Here is a 24,421-nt window from a genome sequence, read left to right on the forward strand (position 1 = left end):
AGGGCAGAGTCTCTCTCTCTCTCTCACTTTGCACCATTACACAATAAATATTCACAGTGAAAATATTTTGTAAGCACGTTTCATGAACCAAGTTATAGGATTTGTTGACAACTCGCATCGAGTTCGTTACACTTCTACCCAGCGTGAAGCACTCACAGTCATGTGGTTGTGACATCATCGTAAACAAATCCGTTCTACTCATCCAGACGACTTCGCAACGGCGCCGTTGCCAGATCTTTCCACTCTGGAACCCGTTCTCAAAAAGATTGCGTTTTGGGCACCCAAAATGCCGGTGTCATGTTGACGCCAGGCCTAAACGATAAGCAATTGTATCGGAGTCACCTGAATCCGTTGCCGCGTGGACAGGGCCTCAGACCACCTCCTCTGTTCAGTGATGGTCATTCCAGGTTGACGAAGATGGCTTCTTTTACTCCTCTTTCAAACCACTGGTCTTCTCTGTCTAAGGCTACATCCACACGACAACGGCAACGAGATGTTATTTAAAAAAATATCGCGTCCAAATGGGCAACGATCAGTAAAATATCAGGTCCATATGGCAACGCAACGCTTGCTGAAAACGATGCAATACACATGCCACACCTCTAGGGGCGCTGTAAGACGGTCCCTTCGGAGACACCAGAACAATAGAAGAAGTAAGGACGCATGCGCATAAACTTTTATGCGCGAGACTTCATATTAGCCACAAAGTCAGAAAAATCTGTTCGTAAAATTACATTATAATGACCAAATACAATGAAAAGTATTTTTCCAGTCTCACCTGTGAAAGGTAATCCCATGTGATCTCGTTTGGACGGTAAACCTGTTGGTACAGTTAAACGCAGCACATGAATGAGGCATCTTTATTCTCTGCTTTGACCCATCCAATATGGCGGCGAGGATGACGTATGATTCTACGCGGAAGGCGGCGTCTTTAATGGTCCGGAATAAATTGAATGCTACACGTTGATAGATTAATTTGTTCTTCTACGCCCTTTTTGAGGAATGTATTGTAGGACTTAAACCAACATCTGAAGAGGTGAGATCGCTCCTTTTTTTTCCCTATTTTTGCTGGCGGGATTGACTCTGCCCTAAGGGCTATTCTCTCTCTCTCTCACTTTGCACCATTACACAATAAATATTCACAGTGAAAATATTTTGTAAGCGCATTTCATGAACCAAGTTATAGGATTTGTTGACAACTCGCATCGAATTCGTTACACTTCTACCCGGCGTGAAGCACTCACAGTCATTGGTTGTGACGTCATCATAAACAAATCCGTTCTACTCATCCAGACGACTTCGCAACGGCAACGTTACCAGATCTTTCCACTCTGGGACCCGTTCTCAAAAGATTGCGTTTTGGGGCACCCAAAACGCCGGTGCCGTGTGGACGCCAGGCCGAAACGATAAACAATTGTATCGGATTCACCTGAATCCATTGCCGTGTGGACAGGGCCTAAAATGCATACATTGCAGTCCTGAAATGAGTGTCCTTTGTTATTGTGATAAAGATAGATTGCAGAGTCCTGGCCTGAAGAACTGGCTCTCCTGTGTTGAGCCATGCACTTATGAAGCGGTTGTTTCGTTTCCCCAATGTACAGGTCTATGCATTCCTCACTGCATTGAATTGCCTACATTACACTATCCTGTGGGCGGCACGGTGGTGTAGTGGTTAGCGCTGTCGCCTCACAGCAAGAAGGTCCTGGGTTCGAGCCCTGGGGCCGGCGAGGACCTTTCTGTGTGGAGTTTGCATGTTCTCCCCGTGTCCGCGTGGGTTTCCTCCGGGTGCTCCGGTTTCCCCCACAGTCCAAAGACATGCAGGTTAGGTTAACTGGTGACTCTAAATTGACCGTAGGTGTGAATGTGAGTGTGAATGGTTGTCTGTGTCTATGTGTCAGCCCTGTGATGACCTGGCGACTTGTCCAGGGTGTACCCCGCCTTTCGCCCGTAGTCAGCTGGGATAGGCTCCAGCTTGCCTGCGACCCTGTAGAAGGATAAAGCGGCTAGAGATAATGAGATGAGATGAGACACTATCCTGTTTGTGTCTGGGTATTCTGTCCTCAGGGTGGACCAATTTCTGCCTCAGAGTGTTACTGAGTCTGAAGTGTACAGGGATGTTGTGCTTGTAGAAAATCCTCCTGAGTTTCTCAGATAGTCCAGAAATGTAGGGAATGACAACGTTCTTGCGTTTGTTGCTGTTTTCTTCCCTGTCCATTATGTTTCTTTTTCTGGTCCAAAAAGTTAGAATATTAATTATTAATTGTTGTTTATGTTTACAGGCAATCAGACAATTATATCAGTTCAACCAAGTCTAGTATAAAAGTAGTTTGGACCAAAAATACTGCATGCACTCTAAAACAGTCTACATTCCTGGATATCTGAGAGTAAAAAAAAAAACCTCTCATGTGACCCATGAGCTCTTGGCAAAATATGGTGACTCTTTGCTACTTGGAGAAGCAGAGGAAAATTAAATTCACCCAGTTATGCTAATGAGAAACAGAACCTCTCTTTCCATTTTGTGTGTGAGTATGTGTTGATGTGTAAGCTTCCCTTGTTAACACTGATGATAGATATATTCATGGCTAATGGCCATGGTGTGATTCTTATCCAGGGAACGGACACACACACACACACACACACACACACACACACATTATGGCTCATGTTTGCTAAAAAGCCATAGTGATCAACCTAAAACTAATCAGATTAGCTTTTTTTTTCCTTTTTATTTGCTCCTCTGATGAAGCACAATCAACCGGCATCCATTTGTAAACCCACAGAAAGCATCAAATTCACATTTGCTCAAGTAAACTAATCTCAGCACTACCCCTTTAAATAAACTTTAAACAAGTTTTTATTTTCCTGGTTTGTCTTTTTCATCTGTCATACAATAACTTCTTGAACCTGTTCACTAAAACATGAGGGAAAACAGTAAAGTAAACTGTAAAATATCTCATTTCACCCCAGCTTGTGGAGATGATTCTAATGAGGGGAAATTTTTCATCCAAATGGTTGTGATGACCAGCAATTTTCAGGGCCCCTGGTTAATATGTACTCCACTCAATGGAGATTCCTTGACACAGAGAGCACTGTGTTACCAGACTGTGCTGAAGAAATATTTTACTGATCTACAACTACATTTGCACTTTGCTTTGTCTCAGGACATAAAAATAAACCTGAATCAATGCATCAGATTTATCAGAGCTTTAGATCACATGGTATCACATACAACCTTATTCAAGCATTTGGGTTCAATCCTGAGCTTTCTGTGTTTGCAAAGTCTACAAAATGTGTGTGTGTGTGTGTGTGTGTGTGTATGTGTGTGTGTGTGACTATTCCTGCCTTGCATCTAGTGTTTCCCAGGATAACGTCTATAGAGGTTTTCGACCCACGTGACCGTTGCCATGTCAACAAGTAGCCGGCGCCATTTTGACGGTCACAAATATGGCGACTACCGGTAGCAATACACTGTTGATCATAACGAAGTCTCATTGTCGAGTATTTTATCCGGCCTGGATGACGCGAGTAAGAAGCAATATCACCAGAAAATCAATGATGCTGGTGTACGTGATCCGTACACGTTACCAGGCTATCTTTTTCTGGCTTTGCAGCGCTGGTGATCTTCCTGACCTGCAGTCAGGCGTGTGGGAAATACCAGGGAAAAAACATAAAAGAAAAAGGAGTGAGATGCAGAAAACACCTTCACTATCCAGCGACGTAGGGCATTTACAGGGTGAGCAGAGGGAGAGGTATTTGCAAAAATTGAGGTTAGCAGGCTTAGAGAACGACGTTTACCTGCTTCCACCAGGATTGTTCACTGACGTACGGAAGTACACGAAGCCCTCGTCTTTACCTGACTTCGGCCCACATGATCTGTATACCTATGTCGTTAAAAACCAGGCTGGGTAACATGCCTACATCAGCGGGTCGTCCCTGGAGCCGGTGGTCGCCATCTTATTACAGCTAAGGTTTGTTCACATTTTCATTTACTTTCGGTCCTCAGGATAAACAAAATGTTATTAAATGTCATTGAAATAACTTCTTAGTCTGTTGACACATGGCCCGTTATAAATTTGCTGTTACCAGGCAATGACCAAAAACTGTATTATTAGGGTCGGTGTAGTTGTAGCAGTGCACTAGCAGCTAGCTGTTAGCACTAGCTAATGTCAACAACTGTATTTACTAGTTTACTGAGCTAGCGCGCTCGGGCAGGCTGGGAGCGAGCGCGCTAGCTCGGGCAGGCTGGGAGCTAGTGCGCTCGGGCAGGCTGGGAGCTAGCGTGCTCGGGCAGGCTGGGAGCGAGCGCGCTAGCTCCCAGCCTGCCCGAGCTAGCGCACTCACTCCCAGCCTGCCCGAGCTAGCGCGCTCGCTCCCAGCCTGCCCGAGCGCGCTAGCTCAGTAAACTAGTAAATACAGTAAAGGAAAAACTTGAGACTGAAAGGTTTTAACAGTCATCCAAATGACTGAACGTAAACATTGCTACAGTAACATACTAGCTACTGTTGTTGACATTAGCTAGCTTGACCTTCAAAATGGCGGACACCGGGGCGTCACGTGACCTGTGACGTCACGTCGAAATCCTCTATACTAAAGATAAATGAATCAATACAAAATGCTGTTAAAACACTCATCACTCTTTTATTAAGCTTCTGATTGTTCAAAGTTAGGAACTCAACTTTTTTTTTTAGATTTCCTTGTTTCTGGACTCATCATTTTGACATTCACAGGTAAGCAGGGTGAGCTGGTGATGCTGAGAAACGTGCAAACTGCAGGTTTGACTTTCAGGAGTCAGCAAAGCTAATGACATGAGATGTGAGAAAAAGTGAAAAGCAAATGATCCTTAACATCCGAATTTCCCTTAGTCACCTCTCACCATTTATAAAACACTAAATCAAGAGTTTTCCAGTAATGCTGTGCTTCACTAGAGCTGCAGACAGCAAGAGATTTGGAGTTAGATTACATTTCATAAATAAAATAGATATATTTTAGTTATATTTTCAGGGTGGAGATGTTTAAAAAAGGAGATCTGCTTTGTCAGTGTGAGGGCATGATTCAACTGGGTATAAATGCTCAAATGATCATGAATTGGTGCTTGTCTCGTCTCCTGGAGTCTAATATCTTAACTCAATTTGTGCCTAATGGAGGAAAGGAAGCAGCTACTCTGGGCATCATTACAGCCGGCACAGAGGGCTTTGTATTAGAAACCTTCATCTGGAGCTAAGCAATCATTCTCTTTTCTTCATCCACAAAAGATCCAGCTGATATTTCTAAATATCATTCTAAAAACAAGTGGTTTCTGTTATGTGTATTCATACTGTTTATTTAACATCACTGTTGAATCTTTGAATCTGACTGGTCAGAAAGTATGAATTCATTTTCTATAACAGCAGCTCTGACAGTAATGCCCACTGTAATTCAAACCACAGGTTTACATATATTAATGTGGTCATTTGAATACATTATCATTTCGATAGTAACAGGTAATTCGAGAGACTTGTATGGTGGATGGTCCACATAATTTAAGCTTAATAAATAAAAAATTGGTACAGTGGTATGCAAAAGTTTGGGCACCCTGGTCAAAATTGCTGTTACTGTGAACAGTTAAGCAAGTTGAAGATGAAATGATCTCCAAAATCATAAAGTTAAAGATGACTCATTCCCTTTATATTTTAAGCAAAAACAATTTTTTTATTTTCATATTTTACATTTTCAAAATGACAAAAAAGGAAAAGGGACCGAGCAAAAGTTTGGGCACCCTGCATGGTTAGTACCTAGTAACACCCCCTTTGGCAAGTATCACAGCTTGTAAACACTTTTTCTCATCTCATCTCATTATCTCTAGCCGCTTTATCCTTCTACAGGGTCGCAGGCAAGCTGGAGCCTATCCCAGCTGACTATGGGCGAAAGGCGGGGTACACCCTGGACAAGTCGCCAGGTCATCACAGGGCTGACACATAGACACAGACAACCATTCACACTCACGTTCACACCTACGGTCAATTTAGAGTCACCAGTTAACCTAACCTGCATGTCTTTGGACTGTGGGGGAAACCGGAGCACCCGGAGGAAACCCACGCGGACACGGGGAGAACATGCAAACTCCACACAGAAAGGCCCTCGCCGGCCCCGGGGCTCGAACCCAGGACCTTCTTGCTGTGAGGCGACAGCGCTAACCACTACACCACTGTGCCGCCCTTAAACACTTTTTGTAGCCAGCTAATAATCTTTCAGTTCTTACCTGGGGGATTTTCACACATTCGTCCTTGCAAAAAGCTTCCAGTTCTACAAGTTTCTTGGGCTGTCTTGCATGCACTGCTCTTTTGAGATCTATCCACAGATTTTCAGTGATGTTTAGGTCAGGGGACTGTGAGGGCCATGGCAAAAACTTCAGCTTGTGCCTCTTGAGGTATTCCATTGTAGATTTTGAGGTGTGTTTTGGATCATCGTCTTATTGTAGGACCCGTCCTCTTTTTAACTTCAACTTTTTTATAGGTGGTGTGATGTTTGCTTCCAGAATTTGCTGGTATTTATTCAAATCCATGCTTCCCTCGACCAGTGAAATGTGCCCTGTGCCACTGGCTGCAACACAACCCCAAAGCATGATCAATCCACACCCGTGCTTCAGAGTTGGAGAGGTGTTCTTTTCCTGGAATTTGGCACCCTTTTTTCTCCAAACATACCTTTGCACATTGTGGCCAAAACGTTCTATTTTGATTTCATCAGTCCACAGGACTTGTTTCCAAAATGCATCAGGCTTATTTAGATGTTCATTTGCAAACTTTAGACGCTGAATTTTGTAGTTAGGACGCAGGAACGGTTTTCTTCAGATGACTCTCCCATGAAGGTCATATTTGTTCAGGTGTCGCTGCATAGTAGAACAGCGCACCACTACTCCAGGGTCTGCTAAATCTTTCTGAAGGTCTTTTGCAGTCAAACAGGGGTTTTTATTTGCCTTTCTAGCAAACCAACAAGCAGTTCTTTCAGAAAGTTTTCATCTTCCAGACCTCACCTTGATCTCCACTGTTTCTGTTAACTGCCATTTCTTAATAACATTACGATCTGAGGAAACAGCTACCTGAAAACACTTTGCTATGTTCTTGTAGCCTTCTCCTGCTTTGTGAGCATCAATTATTTTATTATTCAGAATGCGAGGGAGTTGCTTAGAGGAGCCCATGGCTGTTGATTTTAGGGACAAGTTTGAGGAGTCAGAGAATTTATACAGCTTTGAAATCTGCATCATCTGACCTTTCCTAACAAAGAATTTGAACAAGCCACAGCTCAATAAGCTAATTAAGGTCTGGAACCTTGGTAAAAGTTACCTGAGAACTCAAATGTATTGGGGTGCCCAAACTTTCGCATGGTGTTCCTTTTCTTTTTTCACTCTCCAATTGTACAAAACAAAAATAATACACAAATCTTGCAGAAAACGCTCAAAAGAAATGTGTCGTCTTTACCTTTATGCCTTTTGGTGATCAGTTCATCTTCTGCTCACTTAACCATTCCACAGTAACAGACATTTTCAGTAAGGGTGTCCAAACTTTTGCATGCCACCGTATAAGAGTGCAGTCTCCAGTGTTAGCAATAAGTAACTATCATCCATATTCTTTAATAAATAAATTTAAAAAATTACTGTAGTAAAACAGGAATAAAACACACACGTGATCACATCATTGATTACCTACAACAGCATACTCTGTCGTGTTTTATTCCTTAAATATTAGTCACTGCTCAATGTGATAACTTCCCCATCTCTGTTAAGCTGGAACGCTATAAAAACAAACCCAAACCCAACCCCAAGGCCACTGATAATGCTCAGCAAGGCTTATCAGTGCTACAGTGCTGGCAATCACAACCCACCATTACATTTTATTTATTATTGAGGTCTTAGAGTTAATAGTTTATTAGACTGGTTACTTGAGTTAAGTAGGTTTAATCCAAAACTGAAAAAGAATTAGATATTTAAAATTAATGTCTCATCTCATTATCTCTAGCCGCTTTATCCTGTTCTACAGGGTCGCAGGCAAGCTGGAGCCTATTCCAGCTGACTACGGGCGAAAGGCGGGGTACACCCTGGACAAGTCGCCAGGTCATCACAGGGCTGACACATAGACAACCATTCACACTCACATTCACACCTACGGTCAATTTAGAGTCACCAGTTAACCTAACCTGCATGTCTTTGGACTGTGGGGGAAACCGGAGCACCCGGAGGAAACCCACGCGGACACGGGGAGAACATGCAAACTCCCGACAGAAAGGCCCTCGCCGGCCACGGGGCTCGAACCCGGACCTTCTTGCTGTGAGGCGACAGCGCTAACCACTACACCACCGTGCCGCCCTAAAATTGTCTGAATACATTTTTTTAAAATGGGGAATATTATTGTACACTTTTGAATTATGAGACTAATATTTAAATCTCATCTCTCATCTCATTATCTCTAGCCGCTTTATCCTGTTCTACAGGGTCGCAGGCAAGCTGGGCGACAGCGCTAACCACTACACCACCGTGCCGCCCTGTGCCAAACATACCTTTTGGAATTGTGGCCAAAAAGTTCAACCTTGGTTTCATCAGACCATAACACATTTTCCCACATGCTTTTGGGAGAGTTGATGTATTTTTTAGCCGGGCCTGGATGTTTCTCTTTTACCCTACCCCATAGTCCAGACATATGGAGAATACAGGAGATTGTTGTCACATGTAGTACACAACCAGTACTTGCCAGAAATTCCTGCAGCTCCTTCAGTGTTGCTGTAGGCCTCTTGGCAGCCTCCCTGACCAGTTTTCATCTCGTATTTTCATCAGTTTTGGAGGGACGTCCAGTTCTCGGTAATGTCACTGTTATCTCATATTTTCTCCACTTCTTGATGACTGTCTTCACTATGCTCCATGGTATATCTAATGCCGTGGAAAAAATTTTGTACCCTTCTCCTGACTGATACCTTTCAACAATGAGATCCCTTTGAAGCTTTGTAAGCTCTCTGCGAACCCTGGCTTTTGCTGGAGGATGCAACTGAGTAAATGTCTGAACTTTATTTGAGGTTAATCAGAGTCAGTTTAATTGATGGTAGGCATGAACCCAAAAAGACCGAATGCTGTAATTAAATCAAAAGGTGCTTCAACAAAGTATTAGTTTAAGGGTGTGCACACTTATGCAACCAGCTTATTGTACAATTTTTATTTTTCATGTTTTCCCCCAAACAGATTTGTTTGTTTTACAGATTATAGGTCACATTAAAGGTGGGAAAAGTTTTGAAATTATTTATCGTGGTCTCATTTTTTTTTACATCAGAAAAACCGATCATTTTAACGGGGTGTGTACACTTTTTATATCCACTGTGTGTGTGTGTGTGTATATATATATATATATATATATATATATATGGGCAGCACGGTGGTGTAGTGGTTAGCGCTGTCGCCTCACAGCAAGAAGGTCCGGGTTCGAGCCCAGTGGCCGGCGAGGGCCTTTCTATGCAGAGTTTGCATGTTCTCCCCGTGTCCGCGTGGGTTTCCTCCGGGTGCTCCGGTTTCCCCCACAGTCCAAAGACATGCAGGTTAGGTTAACTGGTGACTCTAAATTGACCGTAGGTGTAAATGGTTGTCTGTGTCAGCCCTGTGATGACCTGGCGACTTGTCCAAGGTGTACCCTGCCTTTCGCCCGTAGTCAGCTGGGATAGGCTCCAGCTTGCCTGCGACCCTGTAGAACAGGATAAAGTGGCTAGAGATAATGAGATGAGATGATATATATATTTATATATATATGAATGAGAGAGAGAGAGAGAGAGAGTAGAAGTTATATAGAAAATAGTCTTGTATCCAGTGTAGTTTCTTCAGTTTAGTGCAGAGAAAAGTTAAAAATTACTAAATCGTTCAAAGTGACTGCATTTATGTACATCACACTAAGCATTCATTTGAGTAACTTACTGTGCAGGGCTGTCAATCAACATACAGAACATGCCCAACAACCCTCCTCCCATCCAACCTCCAAGCCCCAACAACCTCACGTCCCCCCAAAAGTGGTAACAGATGGTAGTTAACAAATTTGATATATTATTTATTACACTAGAATGTGACTTGGGATGCAGTAAGCACACAAGCAAACTGAATAACCTTAAAACTGCAGTGAAAAGGGCCTGGAGCAGAAAATAAATCTCTGCATTCCCCCCCACCAATTTTGTGTGGAATATAAATTTTTCATCAATCGTCCAACTGCAGGCCTTATACTCTTTAAAAATGTAAAAGTAAAAATGTGTGCGTTCAAGAAGCAGAAAAAGACACGACAGCTTATTAAACATATATTGGCATCATTTTCAGAGTACAATCACTTGTGGTGTTTTTATGGACATTTAGGAATAATACAAAAATTGTAAAAGATAGAAAACTTTTAATTCCCCCCACCCCCGCTCTAATAAATGCCTTTTTGTACTCAGTGTTCATTTCAGCACTTGTTTAACATGAATGTAATTATTATGTTTTTTTCTTTTTCATCAGTCATAAAGGATGAACTTCCAAACTGTTTTTAAAGAACATAACCATATTATTTTTCTACAACATAATGAAATATCAGTCGTAGCATTACCCTGCACCTTTCCCCCCTTTATTCTCAATTCTTAATCTTTTGCATTGACTAACCAGAGAATCTCACACACACACACACTGCAGATTTTGTCTTTATGCAAGTTAAAACACAAGGACACTAGACAGAGATAAAAAAAAATATTTTATCATTAACAACCATGAACCTTATCTGGAAAAATGTTAACTAAAACATACTGTTGTATTGCAATGGTCCAGGTCAAGGCCAGCCTCATTACCAAGCAGCACAAGAAACACCCTCTAATGACTACTGTTTATCTGTCTGTGCTTTGTGAACACATCCAATGGCAAAACGAGGACAGCTGTTCACCCTGAGCCGTCCATTGTCCTCAACTCACAAAAAGAAAGTGGTTGTAGGGATTGAAGGGGAAAAAACATTGGTGAACTGTCTATAATCAAAAGTAATAATCAAAGTAATCAAAGTAGTAAAAGCAAATTACTGTATAATAAAGCTTTCTTGCTTTCTCTTAGAGCTGCAGTAAGCTGGACATGTTTTCCTCTCTGTATTGTCTAATTAAGCTCATTAAGATCCTTGAGTGAATAAGCCTCTGACTATTCTGTTATACATTAGCCTTCTTTATTTGGATTATTAGTTATATCCTGTTAAAACCTAACTTTAGTGACTTATTATGAGGATCCAAGAGTTTTCTGGGGTTGGGTTTATCACAGGTGGGAAAATACAAAATGTTTTTATCTTTGTGGGGAACTTGCTGATTTTAAACATTCATTAAAAGGGATCATGAATTGCAAAACACATTAACCAGTAGGCGTTCTCATTCTTGAATGCATTTCCATGGTTAAGAGCCGGCCTCAGTCCAGCTGGTTTCTCAGTGAGCATTTCTCACAGTCAGTGTCTGGCTGGCCATTTGTGTCACACATTTAACAGTATTAAATATGTTTAATAAGGCATTTTGAAGAATAGGCCCATGAGAGAGCATCAGTAGACCTCAGTAGAGCATTGCATCATGTGTAAATTTGTTGTTCAAGTCACACTGTAAAAAAAAAATCCGTTGTTTTTACGGAAAAACACTGGCAGCTGTGGTTGCCAGAATAATCCTGTTAAAAATACAGGGAAATGTAAACAACATTACAGAATAACTTGTACATTTCACTGGGATTCCATGTACAATTAATGATAACTAAATGTAAATTTTACAGGTATTCAATGTACAATAATCAATACATAACTGTTAATTTTACGGATATTCATTGTACAATAAACAATGATTCAAAACGGTTACAAGCAAATGATCTACTAGACAGATATTTTTTTGGGGGGGGCTTTTTTCACCTTTATTGGATAGGACAGTGTAGAGACAGGAAATGAGCTGGAGAGAGATTGGGAAATGACCTTGGGTCGGAATTGAACCCGGGTCCCTAGGCTCATGGTATGGCACCTTAGTCGACTGAGCCACAACAGTGGCCATTTTTTAAATTTTTTTAACAGGGCAATGATGTAATTTTAACTATCACATTCTGTTTTAGTATTACAGTTTGTCTGTGTTTAAACTACAACAATTTGTAAATTCTACAAAAAATATGATCAATTCAACATTTTCTTACTGTTAAATTAACAGTGGTATTTGGTTAGGAGTTTTACAGTATATTGATGTAAATTACACACTGCTTCATTGTTTTTGTATTTACAGTTTTTTTATGTCATGATTTTACATAAATTCACTGTTAATTCTACGGACATTTTTTACAGTGATATGCTTTTAGACTGGAGATAAATAAAGGTCAGAATAGTGACAAACAGCAGGCTCTCAGTTGGAGTCACACAAAATCTTATGACTGCGTATGTGGAGAAAAAAGGCATGTTGTTACAGGGGTTTTAATATTTACTGAGATATTAAACACTGCACTATATTATGGCGCTAACCAGAGAGATTTTCAGGAGGATTTTGAGCAAGTCAAATTCCTGAATTTGGATTGTGAGGAATGTTATAATGCAGACCACACACGGGCACTGGGATTTAATCAGACTGGTCTGGAAGATTTTCTCCAAAATAACACTTTCTTTGTGTTTCTATTGAAAAGTCAATCTTCAGGAAACTCTCTCTCTTTCTCAGTTTGTCATAAGCTGTAATACTGGCAATCTTTTGGGTATACTGAATACTGCATTTGTAAATAAAGTTTCTGACTGCAAAGTTGAATTCTGGGCAAAAATGTTCTATTTGCATTGCTGTTGGAGTTTCGAAATGTTTCGCTGCTGCACACACCATGTATCCCGTATGTAAATGTTTTGCCGAGATAAAAAGCGTCCCGCATTTTATGATTCCAGAGATTGCCAAAGTGAGTGAGCAACAATATCATGTGACTACCGTGGGGCATGTTTGACCTACTTTTAACCAAAACAAGTCGGTGTGGGCAAACATGGCGGACTCCGCTCTCCCGCCAGTGAAAAAGAAAAGGAAAGCCTGACTTTAAGTGCAACTGCAAGATAGAGCAAGGTTAGATGGCATGTCATTTTTCTGGACAGATAACTAAATCATTCTAGCTAGCACTTAGCTATCTTAGCCTTAGAATGCATGGGCTCAACTCCATGGTAGCGAGTATGGAGTTATATACCTGATGTTTTGATCTTACAGAGAAAGAAACAATAACACAAAAGCAGTAACAGAGAAAAGATATATTCATCTTTTTTCACAGATCTATTCGCAAATGTCAACCACAAATTACATACCTATGACTCAAAACTCTCTGAGGTCAGTGCAGAGTCACAATGTTTTCCACGCATCGTCATCTTGGTATGATGCAGTTCCATAATTATGCTAATTAGTTCAAGCTCCTCATGTTCAGCTGTTTCCGTAGGGCCATATTTTTTACCTCAAGAGGTAGGAAAACATACATGTCAAGTTCTACGGTTTCCCCATATTTTGTACGGGAAAATGCAAATTTTTGGCTAATACGGCGTGCACTGATTTTCATATGGAAAATTACGCTTTGTATCAGAGATTTTTTCCGTTACTCCGAGAAAATTTTCTTGTGGTGTCAACACTTTTTTCTCACATGGAACTTTTACTAACCTTCATTTACTGTTTGACATGATTATATATAATTTATTACATGTAACCTACTATTTTAATTAACATACCTACTTAGTACTGCTGTTATATTTCAAGTAATTTTCTTTGGTGGAATGTAATATTGTAGGTGATGTCAACACTTGTCAAATAGAACTTTGTGTAATTTTTATGAACTATTTAATATTAATACATTTTATTTGCAAAATTTACATCAATAATTCTGGTATTACTGATACAATGTATATTAAATAATTAAGTTTATAGTTCAGTCATTCTCTTTAGTAGATAACTGTTTATTTGACTATACATATAGTCCTTTTTAATTCAGTTGTTTTCTCTGGGATCTAAAATTTCTTTTTATTCAGTACATGCTTATTTGATCCCTTTAACTTGATGCAGTGTGATAAATATGCCTGTTACAATAGGAGTGTATAATGTGGAATAAAACAATCGGTGCTTTGGATTATATATTGGAATTTTTTCTCGTGTATAAAGGCTCATGGGTGTATGTAAGGGAAAAGTACAGATTTTGTAAGGGCATGGGTAACTAAAGGTTGACATGTCTGGGAAAATGGTCCCAAAATGGAGAAAAGCAACCCTCAGCACATCAAAATGATCACAATGTTCTTGTGGGACAAAGGAAAATGCCATGCACAATAAAAAATGTAAAAATTTCAGATGACTTTGCAGTCAACACCTTAAAATAAAATCAATGAAAGAAAGTGCCTTTACTTAAGATTGCATTTAAAACATGCTTATCATAGCTTAACTTACTTTAAGTGCCTGGAAACATCCCTTGTGGCATCCCACTCTGGTAATGCACATGGGTGCTCATATCACCTATAAAACCTTGCAATAAGGTTTTGCTTTTAAAAGCAATAGCACTTAAAGACTGAGCAATAAGGACTAGTGTCTTGCCTTAATGGTTTACTCAGAACTGTTTCAGATGTGCATGTGTCCCATAAACTGGTGAATACATTTGCTTTCCTTAACATGTTCAAGCAAATGTAGAGATGTTTTACATATAATTCAGGTTCATCAGTTGAATCTGTATTACATCCTGCAGAAGTCATTTGTGTATCTGGAGAAGATGCAATCTCAATGATGGTCTTTTATAGTGGCTTATTTCAGTACTGGCACATCATCTGAACCTTGCAAAAAAAAATCCATCTGATCACATCTATGTGTCCTCATATTTCTCTCTGGCTTCCTGGTAGAAGGCAGTAAACCTCTCCCATATGTATTCAAGGTCTCCTCTCTGTGCATACTGAGGATAAGGATGAGTCAGAGATAATGGGAAATGTTAGTTAAACTAATAAATCAGCATTACTACACTGTACATGTGAATAAGGTACTTAAGACGTTTTATGTTTGTTTAATTAGTAACTAAATAACAAACCTTGTAATTAGCTCATGTTTATTTCATCCATGACTAGGAACATAGTAATGAATTCACAGTCAATGAATAGTTATGTCAATTAATTCATGCATGATGGTATAATGGTGTATTATTATGAGCTTATGGAATAAATATTAGTCATTTCAGATGATCAAACATCATTGAATACTGGTGTTAATTTTGCTATAATTTCCTACTGTTAATTAATATCTTAATTTCATGGTGCATTAACGTTAAAGTTAGACTGACTTTCAGATTTTCAAGTGTAGGTCATAAAAATAATTTTCCCTGACACCCAATTATTTTTGTTTAGTGGACCGAAAGCTACTGAATTCGAATCACAGACTTCCAATTTTATTAGTTTTTTTTTTAAATAGAAAAATTGATGAATTCTCCACTAATTTTTTCTTGCTTCACCATGACACAATTCAAGATACTACATCATGCATCACCTGGTGGGCTTTCCCCGTTCACGCAAGGCATTGTGGGATACAAATTTGAAACAGGAGAGAAAAATGGAGGACGTGAATGAAACGTGAAAGACCGACTAGAGTAATGGAAAGCGAGAAGAAAAGACATTATGTTGTGAAGGAAAGGAAACGCAGGACCAAACTAATAAATATTGGTGGTCAGCGAGCGCCTCGGTGTGATCAGCTGTTCGTTTAGCAACAGAATGATGTAACTGTCACCTGCACGGTCAAGGTAAACCTGTAGATGGTAGTAATGCAACACTGGATGCCAGCTGCCGTAAAACCCAAAAGAAGAAGGAAAAGAAGAAGAAAAAGAAGGTAAACCTGTGCATGCACACACTGGACTTCTGTCTGCTTGACCACGTGAAGTGAGTGATTTCATGCACATTATTTGTTAGGGAATCCCCTCAAAGCCACAGAATGGCCTGTTTTGTTTTGTGTGTGTGTGTGTGTGTGTGTGTGTGTTTTTTTTTTTTTTAGATATTGTAGAAATAAACATATCACAATGACCAAATTTCAGAGGGAACTAAATTTCACTGATTTTATGAAATCAAAAAACCATATAGCATTAACTAAAGCCATAAATAATGATAAAATGCCAGCAGTTAGTGTTCCTAATGTTGATCATGACCTTGAAAAGTCATCTGTCATCATTAAGAACTTATTAAGGTTAACACAAATTCAACCTCTGATAAAGGCCAATCATTAGCCTAACAGCATTGAAAGTGATGACGTTACAGGAAATCAAACCACTGGACATGTTCTGTTTTCTGAAGCATGGACAGGAAGAACATGATGATATATGCATATTGACATGACCTTGCTATGTGATGTGTTCACTCATGTGTGAATGAGGATTAGCTATGCAGAGTACAAAGACAAGCAGGGAACACAACTATACCCTACAGGGCCTGGCATTAAACAGAGATTATTATTATTATTATTATTATTATTGTTGTTGTTGTTGTTGTTGTTGTTTTAAGACTAATAAATAGTGTTTTGGTGAGTGTATTTGAAAGATCAGACTTTTCCCTTAAGTAAACAGTACACTGCATGGAAACAGAGTGGTGAAAAGACAGGAAACACTCCACGTTTTTCCACACACTGCTCTTTACACACACAATCTCTGAGCACTGATGCTCTCCTACATGTTCTCTCATAATGACATATTTGGTAAAAACATCATTGTTGTGACATGTACTGTGAAAACAGTGAGTCCTAGCAGAAAATTTATGAAAGAATAGGGCTAAAACATTACAGCTAGTAACAACTTACACACAAACCACCTCGTAAATAAGACTAATAAAGTGACATGGCAAAAGAGAACAAACAGGACCTTTGATAGCAAGACTATAGTGTGAGTAGCCTTAGTGCTGCTAAGTGTAAACATGTTTGTTGGTTCTTATTTGGTTGCACAGGATATGGTCTGAGTGATGGACACTGGGTGGGTTTAAAGAAAAACACAGCCACACGTGTCCCCGACTGACTCGTATAGGAATAATAACATATTTAGAATTCTTGGCTAGACTATTGAATACTTTAATCACAAGCATTGTAATCCCATAGAATACCTGTGTGGTACTGCAGATGCTGTATTACCTTTTGTAAAGCTGACTAAGGATGTGTAAGCATAGGAAAAGCTGCACACGTTGCAGATAGCATGCATACAAATCTAGGAGGTGTTTCGGTATACCATATACTGCGATCATCATATGGTTTAATAAATGCTCTGAATATACTATAGTAATATCAAAATGTGACTACTTATCTTTGTTTCTGAAGTGTTAACAACAGCTATAACTTAGTTTACACTAATTTTCAGTCACAATGGCATTCGATGAGCCCTACTGCAGTCATGGGCATCAACAATGTGATGAAAGTGCATTATTATTATTATTATGGAGTAAAACTAGAGTTTTATCTTCATTTGACTTAAATCATATGATGAGACATTTAGTTTTTCAGTAATCCTTGTCTTCTATTAAGTTCTCCCCCATTTTAATTTCTGGATATATCTGTTATTTTTTTTAAATAATTTGCCAATGACTGGTAATTATTTGGTGACTGAGATCAGACTTCATTATGGATCTTATCTTGTCTTATCTTTACCAAATACACTGTTATTTCTAAGGAAAATGGAAGCGAAGAAGTCAATAAAATAGCCCAAAACAAACACTTTACAATCTGTTCCTACCTGGTTTTAACTTGTCCACATTTCCAAAATTCCAGAAAGCCTTAACTTTACTTGGGTGGTGGTTGGTGATAAAATTGGCCTTTGCCTTCTTTTTGCTGATGGGGTTTCCCATGACAGTACTGTAGCCTCCCAAGAGCACGAGATTCCCAAAGTGTACAGAACATCTGCCACATCTGGAGCCTCCTACTCCTTTAGTTCCTCATTTCTCTTCCTGATGACTCTCTACTCCAGCTGCAGATGCAGGACAGTGCGGTCACACTATGTACAGTGCCAGCAATCCAGGCTGCTTGTGTGCATGGTGTGTATGAACACCACCCTGTCTTCCTTGTTTAGAACACTCTCCTTTCAGCGGTGATCAGTTACAGATTGCTCGAGTGAGAAAGGAGGGATTGCAGCCAGCCCTTTCTGGCCCTACCCACCCCTGATAACTAACACACACACACGCACACACACACACACACTTCTTTCTTGTTATCCAACTCATTTTAACCAGCATTTCAGAGTAATCACGTGTGTTCAAGGATGTTCCTCCTGTCCTGTCATTTTGACATGACCTATCTTATCTGATATAACTCCAGCATGTTCCTGTCCCTGAGGTTTAACTTATATCCAATTTTTCTCTGTTCACTAGAACATTGTTTTTTGGATCTCGTAATCTATTTTTGTTACCATTCTTTCTCTCTCTCTCCCTCCATATCAGTTTCTGTGGTCAGGTAATCTAATATGCTTTTCAGCTTTCAGTGTCCTTGTTAGCCAATGCTTTTATGTGCTATTGCTTCACAGGAACATCCCAAATCCTTCAGCTAGGGGTGATTTTTTTTTTTTAAATCAGTTGTCCATTACCACAGCTTGCAGTAAAAAGTCACCTGAAGAAATAATCCTTTAACAAGCAAACATGTCCAAATGCACCTCTTCTCAACATCCTCCATCTGAATGAATAAAGTCTACCAATGGTATATACTGTGCCCTCCACAATTACTGGCCCCCTTTGTAAAGATTAGTAAAAAGGGTTAGAAAAAAATTCACTTTTTGGTGAAGTCACTTCATCTTACACAGAAAAAATTAGAAAAAATCCAACCTTGAATTGAAATACATTTATTCAGACAAGAACAAATCCCTCCTCAATTATTTTCAACAAAAACACATGTGCCACTATTATGCCAGTAAAACAGCTCTGAATTTTCTCCTATAACATTTTATAAGGTTGGAGATATAGAGCAGGGCATCTGACGTCATTCCTCTTTACACAATCTCTCTAGATCATCCAGGGTCCTCGGCCCTCTCTAGTGCACTCTCCTCTTCAGCTCACACCACAGGTTTTCACTGGGGTTCAGGTCAGGGAATGGAGATGGCCATGGCAGAAGCTTGATTCTGTGGTTAGCTATACATTTTTCTATTGATTAGGACATATGCTTCAGATGATTGTCCTGCTGGAAGATCCAATGACGACCCAGTTTTAGTTTCCTGACAGAGGCAGCCAGATTTTGATTTAAAATGTCCTGGTATTTCATGGAGTCCCTGATGTCACGTACCCAAACAAGGTTTCCAGGTTCTTTGGAGGAAAAACAGCCCCAAAACATCACAGAACCTCCACCATATTTTACAGTTGGAATCGGGTTCTTTTCATTACAGACATCTTTCTTTTTACGCCAAATCCACGTTGAGTGTTTATTGCCAAAAAGCTCCATTTTTGTTTCATCAGACCATAGAATACGGTTCCAGTCAAAGTTGTAGTAGCATTTTGCAAACTTCAAGTGCTTACATTTGGGGTTAACTGACAGAAAAGGCTTGTTTTCTTGCATACTTTCCAAATAATCTGTTGTCATGGAGGTGGCATCTGATGGTGGTTTTGGAGACTTGGAAACCCTAAGATTTTACTTTTTCTTGTAATTCACCAACAGTGATCCTTGGGGATTTTTTTTTTTTTTTGCCTCTCTTACCATCCTCCTCACTGTACGTGGGGGCAAAATAAACTTGGGTCCTTTTCCAGGCAAGTTGGTGTCCACTTTTTTATTATTGGCCTAACAGTAGAAATGGACATTTTCAGGCAAGTAGCTATTTTTTTTTATCACCACTTCTTGACTTATGAAGGTCAACACACTTCTCCTTCATTTGGTTTGTGTGTTCTCTTATCTTTCCCATGTTGATGTTATGGCTAAGGGAATTTAGCCTCTGTGTCACCTCATATTTGTACCCCAGTTAATGAGGAAGTGATGGATTACAGCTTGAAAGTTTCTACACACTCCAATCAACTCAAACATGTACAATTTAAATGGGAAACATGCTTCAGTTACATTGTGTTCACTATAATTTCCAGGGGTGCCAATAATTAATGGTGCATGTGTTTTTGTTAAAAATAATTATTTCTTCGTGAGGGATTTGTTTTTCTCTGAATTACTTTATTTCAGTTAAAGGTTGGATTTTTCCCCCTTTTTTCTGTGTGAGATGAAGCAATTTCACCAACACTTTTTGCTAATCTTTACAAGGCGTGCCAATAATCATGGAACACACTGTAGTTGAAATAAAGAGTAATTAACTTTGCAGTACTGTGGGCATAATTATATTATACTTGAAATTAGTTGATATGTGAATTGATATTACTATTTCTCTTGTGCCTACAGTTAAACCAACATATCCACTACAGTTTAGACACTGTACTACATATATCTGAAAGTAAGACAGCCATATGATGATTTGAACTTTACATTACCACCTGGAATGGAAATGCACTTAGTTGGGATTATATGTCATGAATCTACACAAAACAAACCTTAATATTGAAAGAGAGAATATGTTTATATTTGTAAAATTATTTACAACTAAAAATGTAAAGGTTGTGTTTGCATAAGTAAGAAATCACCCTGTTGCTGTAAAACCCCTAAATTAGTTTTGTTCAAAACCATTTGCCATTTAATGCAACAGAATTAGTTGAAAGAATTCAACCTGCATGCAATGAAAGTTTCATGTCTCAATATACAGTGGTGCTTGAAAGTTTGTGAACCCTTTAGAATTTTCTACATTTCTGCATAAATATGACCTAAAACATCATCAGATTTTCACACAAGTTCTAAAAGTAGATAAAGAGAACCCAGTTAAACAAATGAGACAGAAATATTATACTTGCTCATTTATTTATTGAGGAAAATGATCCAATATTCCATATCTGTGAGTGGCAAAAGTATGTGAACCTCTAGGATTAGCAGTTAATTTGAAGGTGAAATTAGAGTCAGGTGTTTTCAATCAATGGGATGACAATCAGGTGTGAGTGGGCACCCTGTTTTATTTAAAGAACAGGGCTCTATCAAAGTCTGATCTTCACAACACATGTTTGTGGAAGTGTATCATGGCACGAACAAAGGAGATTTCTGAGGACCTCAGAAAAAGCGTTGTTGATGCTCATCAGGCTGGAAAAGGTTACAAAACCATCTCTAAAGAGTTTGGACTCCACCAATCCACAGTCAGACAGATTGTGTACAAATGGAGGAAATTCAAGACCATTGTTACCCTCCCCAGGAGTAGTCGACCAACAAAGATCACTCCAAGAGCAAGGCGTGTAATAGTCTGTGAGGTCACAAAGGACCCCAGGGTAACTAGAGGAACTGAAGGCCTCTCTCACATTGGCTAATGTTAATGTTCATGAGTCCACCATCAGGAGAACACTGAGCAACAATGGTGTGCATGGCAGGGTTGCAAGGAGAAAACCACTGCTCTCCAAAAAGAACATTGCTGCTCGTCTGCAGTTTGCTAAAGATCATGTGGACAAGCCAGAAGGCTATTGAAAAAATGTTTTGTGGACGGATGAGACCAAAATAGAACTTCATCTCATTATCTCTAGCCGCTTTATCCTTCTACAGGGTCGCAGGCAAGCTGGAGCCTATCCCAGCTGACTACGGGCGAAAGGCGGGGTACACCCTGGACAAATCGCCAGGTTATCACAGGGTTGACACATAGACACAGACAACCATTCACACTCACGGTCAATTTAGAGTCACCAGTTAACCTAACCTGCATGTCTTTGGACTGTGGGGGAAACCGGAGCAAACCCACGCGGAGAACATGCAAACTCCGCACAGAAAGACCCTCGCCGGCCCCGGGGCTCGAACCCAGGACCTTCTTGCTGTGAGGCGACAGCGCTAACCACTACACCACCGTGCCGCCCCAAAATAGAACTTTTTGGTTTAAATGAGAAGCGTTATGTTTGGAGAAAGGAAAACACTGCATTCCAGCATAAGAACCTTATCCCATCTGTGAAACATGGTGGTGGTAGTATCATGGTTTGGGCCTGTTTTGCTGCATCTGGGCCAGGACGGCTTGCCATCATTGATGGAACAATGAATTCTGAATTATACCAGCGAATTCTAAAGGAAAATGTCAGGACATCTGTCCATGAACTGAATCTCAAGAGAAGGTGGGTCATGCAGCAAGACAACGACCCTAAGCACACAAGTCGTTCTACCAAAGAATGGTTAAAGAAGAATAAAGTTAATGTTTTGGAATGGCCAAGTCAAAGTCCTGACCTTAATCCAATGGAAATGTTGTGGAAGGACCTGAAGTGAGCAGTTCATGTGAGGAAACCCACCAACATCCCAGAGTTGAAGCTGTTCTGTACGGAGGAATGGGCTAAAATTCCTCCAAGCCGGTGTGCAGGACTGATCAACAGTTACCGGAAACATTTAGTTGCAGTTATTGCTGCACAAGGGGGTCACACCAGATACTGAAAGCAAAGGTTCACATACTTTTGCCCCTCACAGATATGTAATATTAGATCATTTTCCTCAATAAATAAATGACCAAGTATAATATTTCTGTCTCATTTGTTTAACTGGGTTCTCTTTATCTACTTTTAGGACTTGTGTGAAAATCTGATCATGTTTTAGGTCATATTTATGCAGAAATATAGAAAATTCTAAAGGGTTCACAAACTTTCAAGCACCACTGTAAATACACTACCGTTCAAAAGTTTAGGGTCACTCTGAAATTTCCTTATTTTTGAAAGAAAAGCACTGTTCTTTTCAATGAAGATCACTTTAAACTAATCAGAAATACACTCTATACATTGCTAATGTGGTAAATGACTATTCTAGCTGCAAATGTCTGGTTTTTGGTGCAATATCTCCATAGGTGTATAGAGGCCCATTTCCAGCAACTCTCACTCCAGTGTTCTAATGGTACAATGTGTTTGCTCATTGCCTCAGAAGGCTAATGGATGATTAGAAAACCCTTGTACAATCATGTTAGCGCAGCTGAAAACAGTTTAGCTCTTTAGAGAAGCTATAAAACTGACCTTCCTTTGAGCAGATTGAGTTTCTGGAGTATCACATTTGTGGGGTCGATTAAATGCTCAAAATGGCCAGAAAAATGTCTTGACTATATTTTCTATTCATTTTACAACTTATGGTGGTAAATAAAAGTGTGACTTTTCATGGAAAACACAAAATTGTCTGGGTGACCCCAAACTTTTGAACGGTAGGGTACACCTGTTCCTGGAAGGCCCCAGAGTTTGTTCGAGAACATCAAAACTTGACTGAGTAAGGAGTCAGAGAAGCAACCAAGTTTTACAGTGGTGCTTGAAAGTTTGTGAACCCTTTAGAATTTTCTATATTTCTGCATAAATATGACCTAAAACAACATCAGATTTTCACACAAGTCCTAAAAGTAGATAAAGAGAACCCGGTTAAACAAATGAGACAATAATATTATACTTGGTCATTTATTTATTGAGGAAAATGAGCCAATATTACATATCTGTGAGTGGCAAAAGTATGTGAACCTTTGCTTTCAGTATCTGGTGTGACCCCCTTGTGCAGCAATAACTGCAGCTAAACGTTTCCGGTAACTGTTGATCAGTCCTGCACACCGGCTTGGAGGAATTTTAGCTGATTCCTCTGTACAGAGCAGCTTCAACTCTGGGATGTTGGTGGGTTTCCTCATATGAACTGCTCGCTTCAGATCCTTGGTCATACAGTATGACCAAGTATAATATTTTTGTCTCGTGTTTAACTGGGTTTTCTTTATCTACTTTTAGGACTTGTGTGAAAATCTGATGATGTTTTAGGTCATATTTATGCAGAAATATAGAAAATTCTAAAGGGTTCACAAACTTTCAAGCAGCACTGTAGGTTGTTAAACTACAAAATGTGGAAAACTTCAGGGGTGAATACATATGCAAGGCACTATGTATATAATTTCAACAGAGAAGATGCATTCGGCTGGGAAAGTCAGTGTAACATTCTGAACCTCAGTAGTATCATCTAATTTAGCACAAGATATTACTTCTGCACTTTACTGGTACATGTAACACTTCTCACTGATCAAGTAAACTACTGTCCTTTCAATTTTTTATCAAGCACAAGAATATTTATTCTTATACTTGAACCTCATATAACAGTACAAATGTAGCTTCAATAGCATTCACGATGGGGTGACTTTCTTAAATAGACATTAGATAAGTACAGTACATAAGGGGAAATGAGTAGTATTAGCACACACCTACCCTGACAGCCAGTGAGTGCCTCACACATACTGGTGCATGGACATGCACATGACATTATCTCATCTCTCATCTCATTATCGCTAGCCGCTTTATCCTGTTCTACAGGGTCGCAGGCAAGCTGGAGCCTATCCCAGCTGACTACGGGCGAAAGGTGGGGTACACCCTGGACAAGTCGCCAGGTCATCACAGGGCTGACACATAGACACAGACAACCATTCACACTCACATTCACACCTACGGTC

At 39.7% G+C, this 24,421-nt stretch overlaps 1 protein-coding gene across 6 annotated transcripts in view; it reads right to left on the reverse strand.

Annotated features, from left to right (window-relative positions):
- Positions 1–24,421, reverse strand: part of nhsl3 (NHS like 3) — a 75,371-nt gene that overhangs the window by 37,049 nt on the left and 13,901 nt on the right. Inside the window, exon 1 of one of the 6 annotated variants that reach the window (XM_060942845.1) lies at positions 17,687–18,001. The exons of the other annotated variants lie outside the window; for them this stretch is intronic. Within the exon in view, the coding sequence (XP_060798828.1) occupies positions 17,687–17,798 (112 nt within the window). The 5' untranslated portion in view covers positions 17,799–18,001. Of the gene's footprint in view, positions 1–17,686; positions 18,002–24,421 lie in introns of those variants that run through there. 6 annotated transcript variants of the gene reach the window in all.

Source organism: Neoarius graeffei, chromosome 16 (genome assembly GCF_027579695.1).
Source record: "Neoarius graeffei isolate fNeoGra1 chromosome 16, fNeoGra1.pri, whole genome shotgun sequence".
NCBI lineage: Eukaryota > Metazoa > Chordata > Actinopteri > Siluriformes > Ariidae > Neoarius > Neoarius graeffei.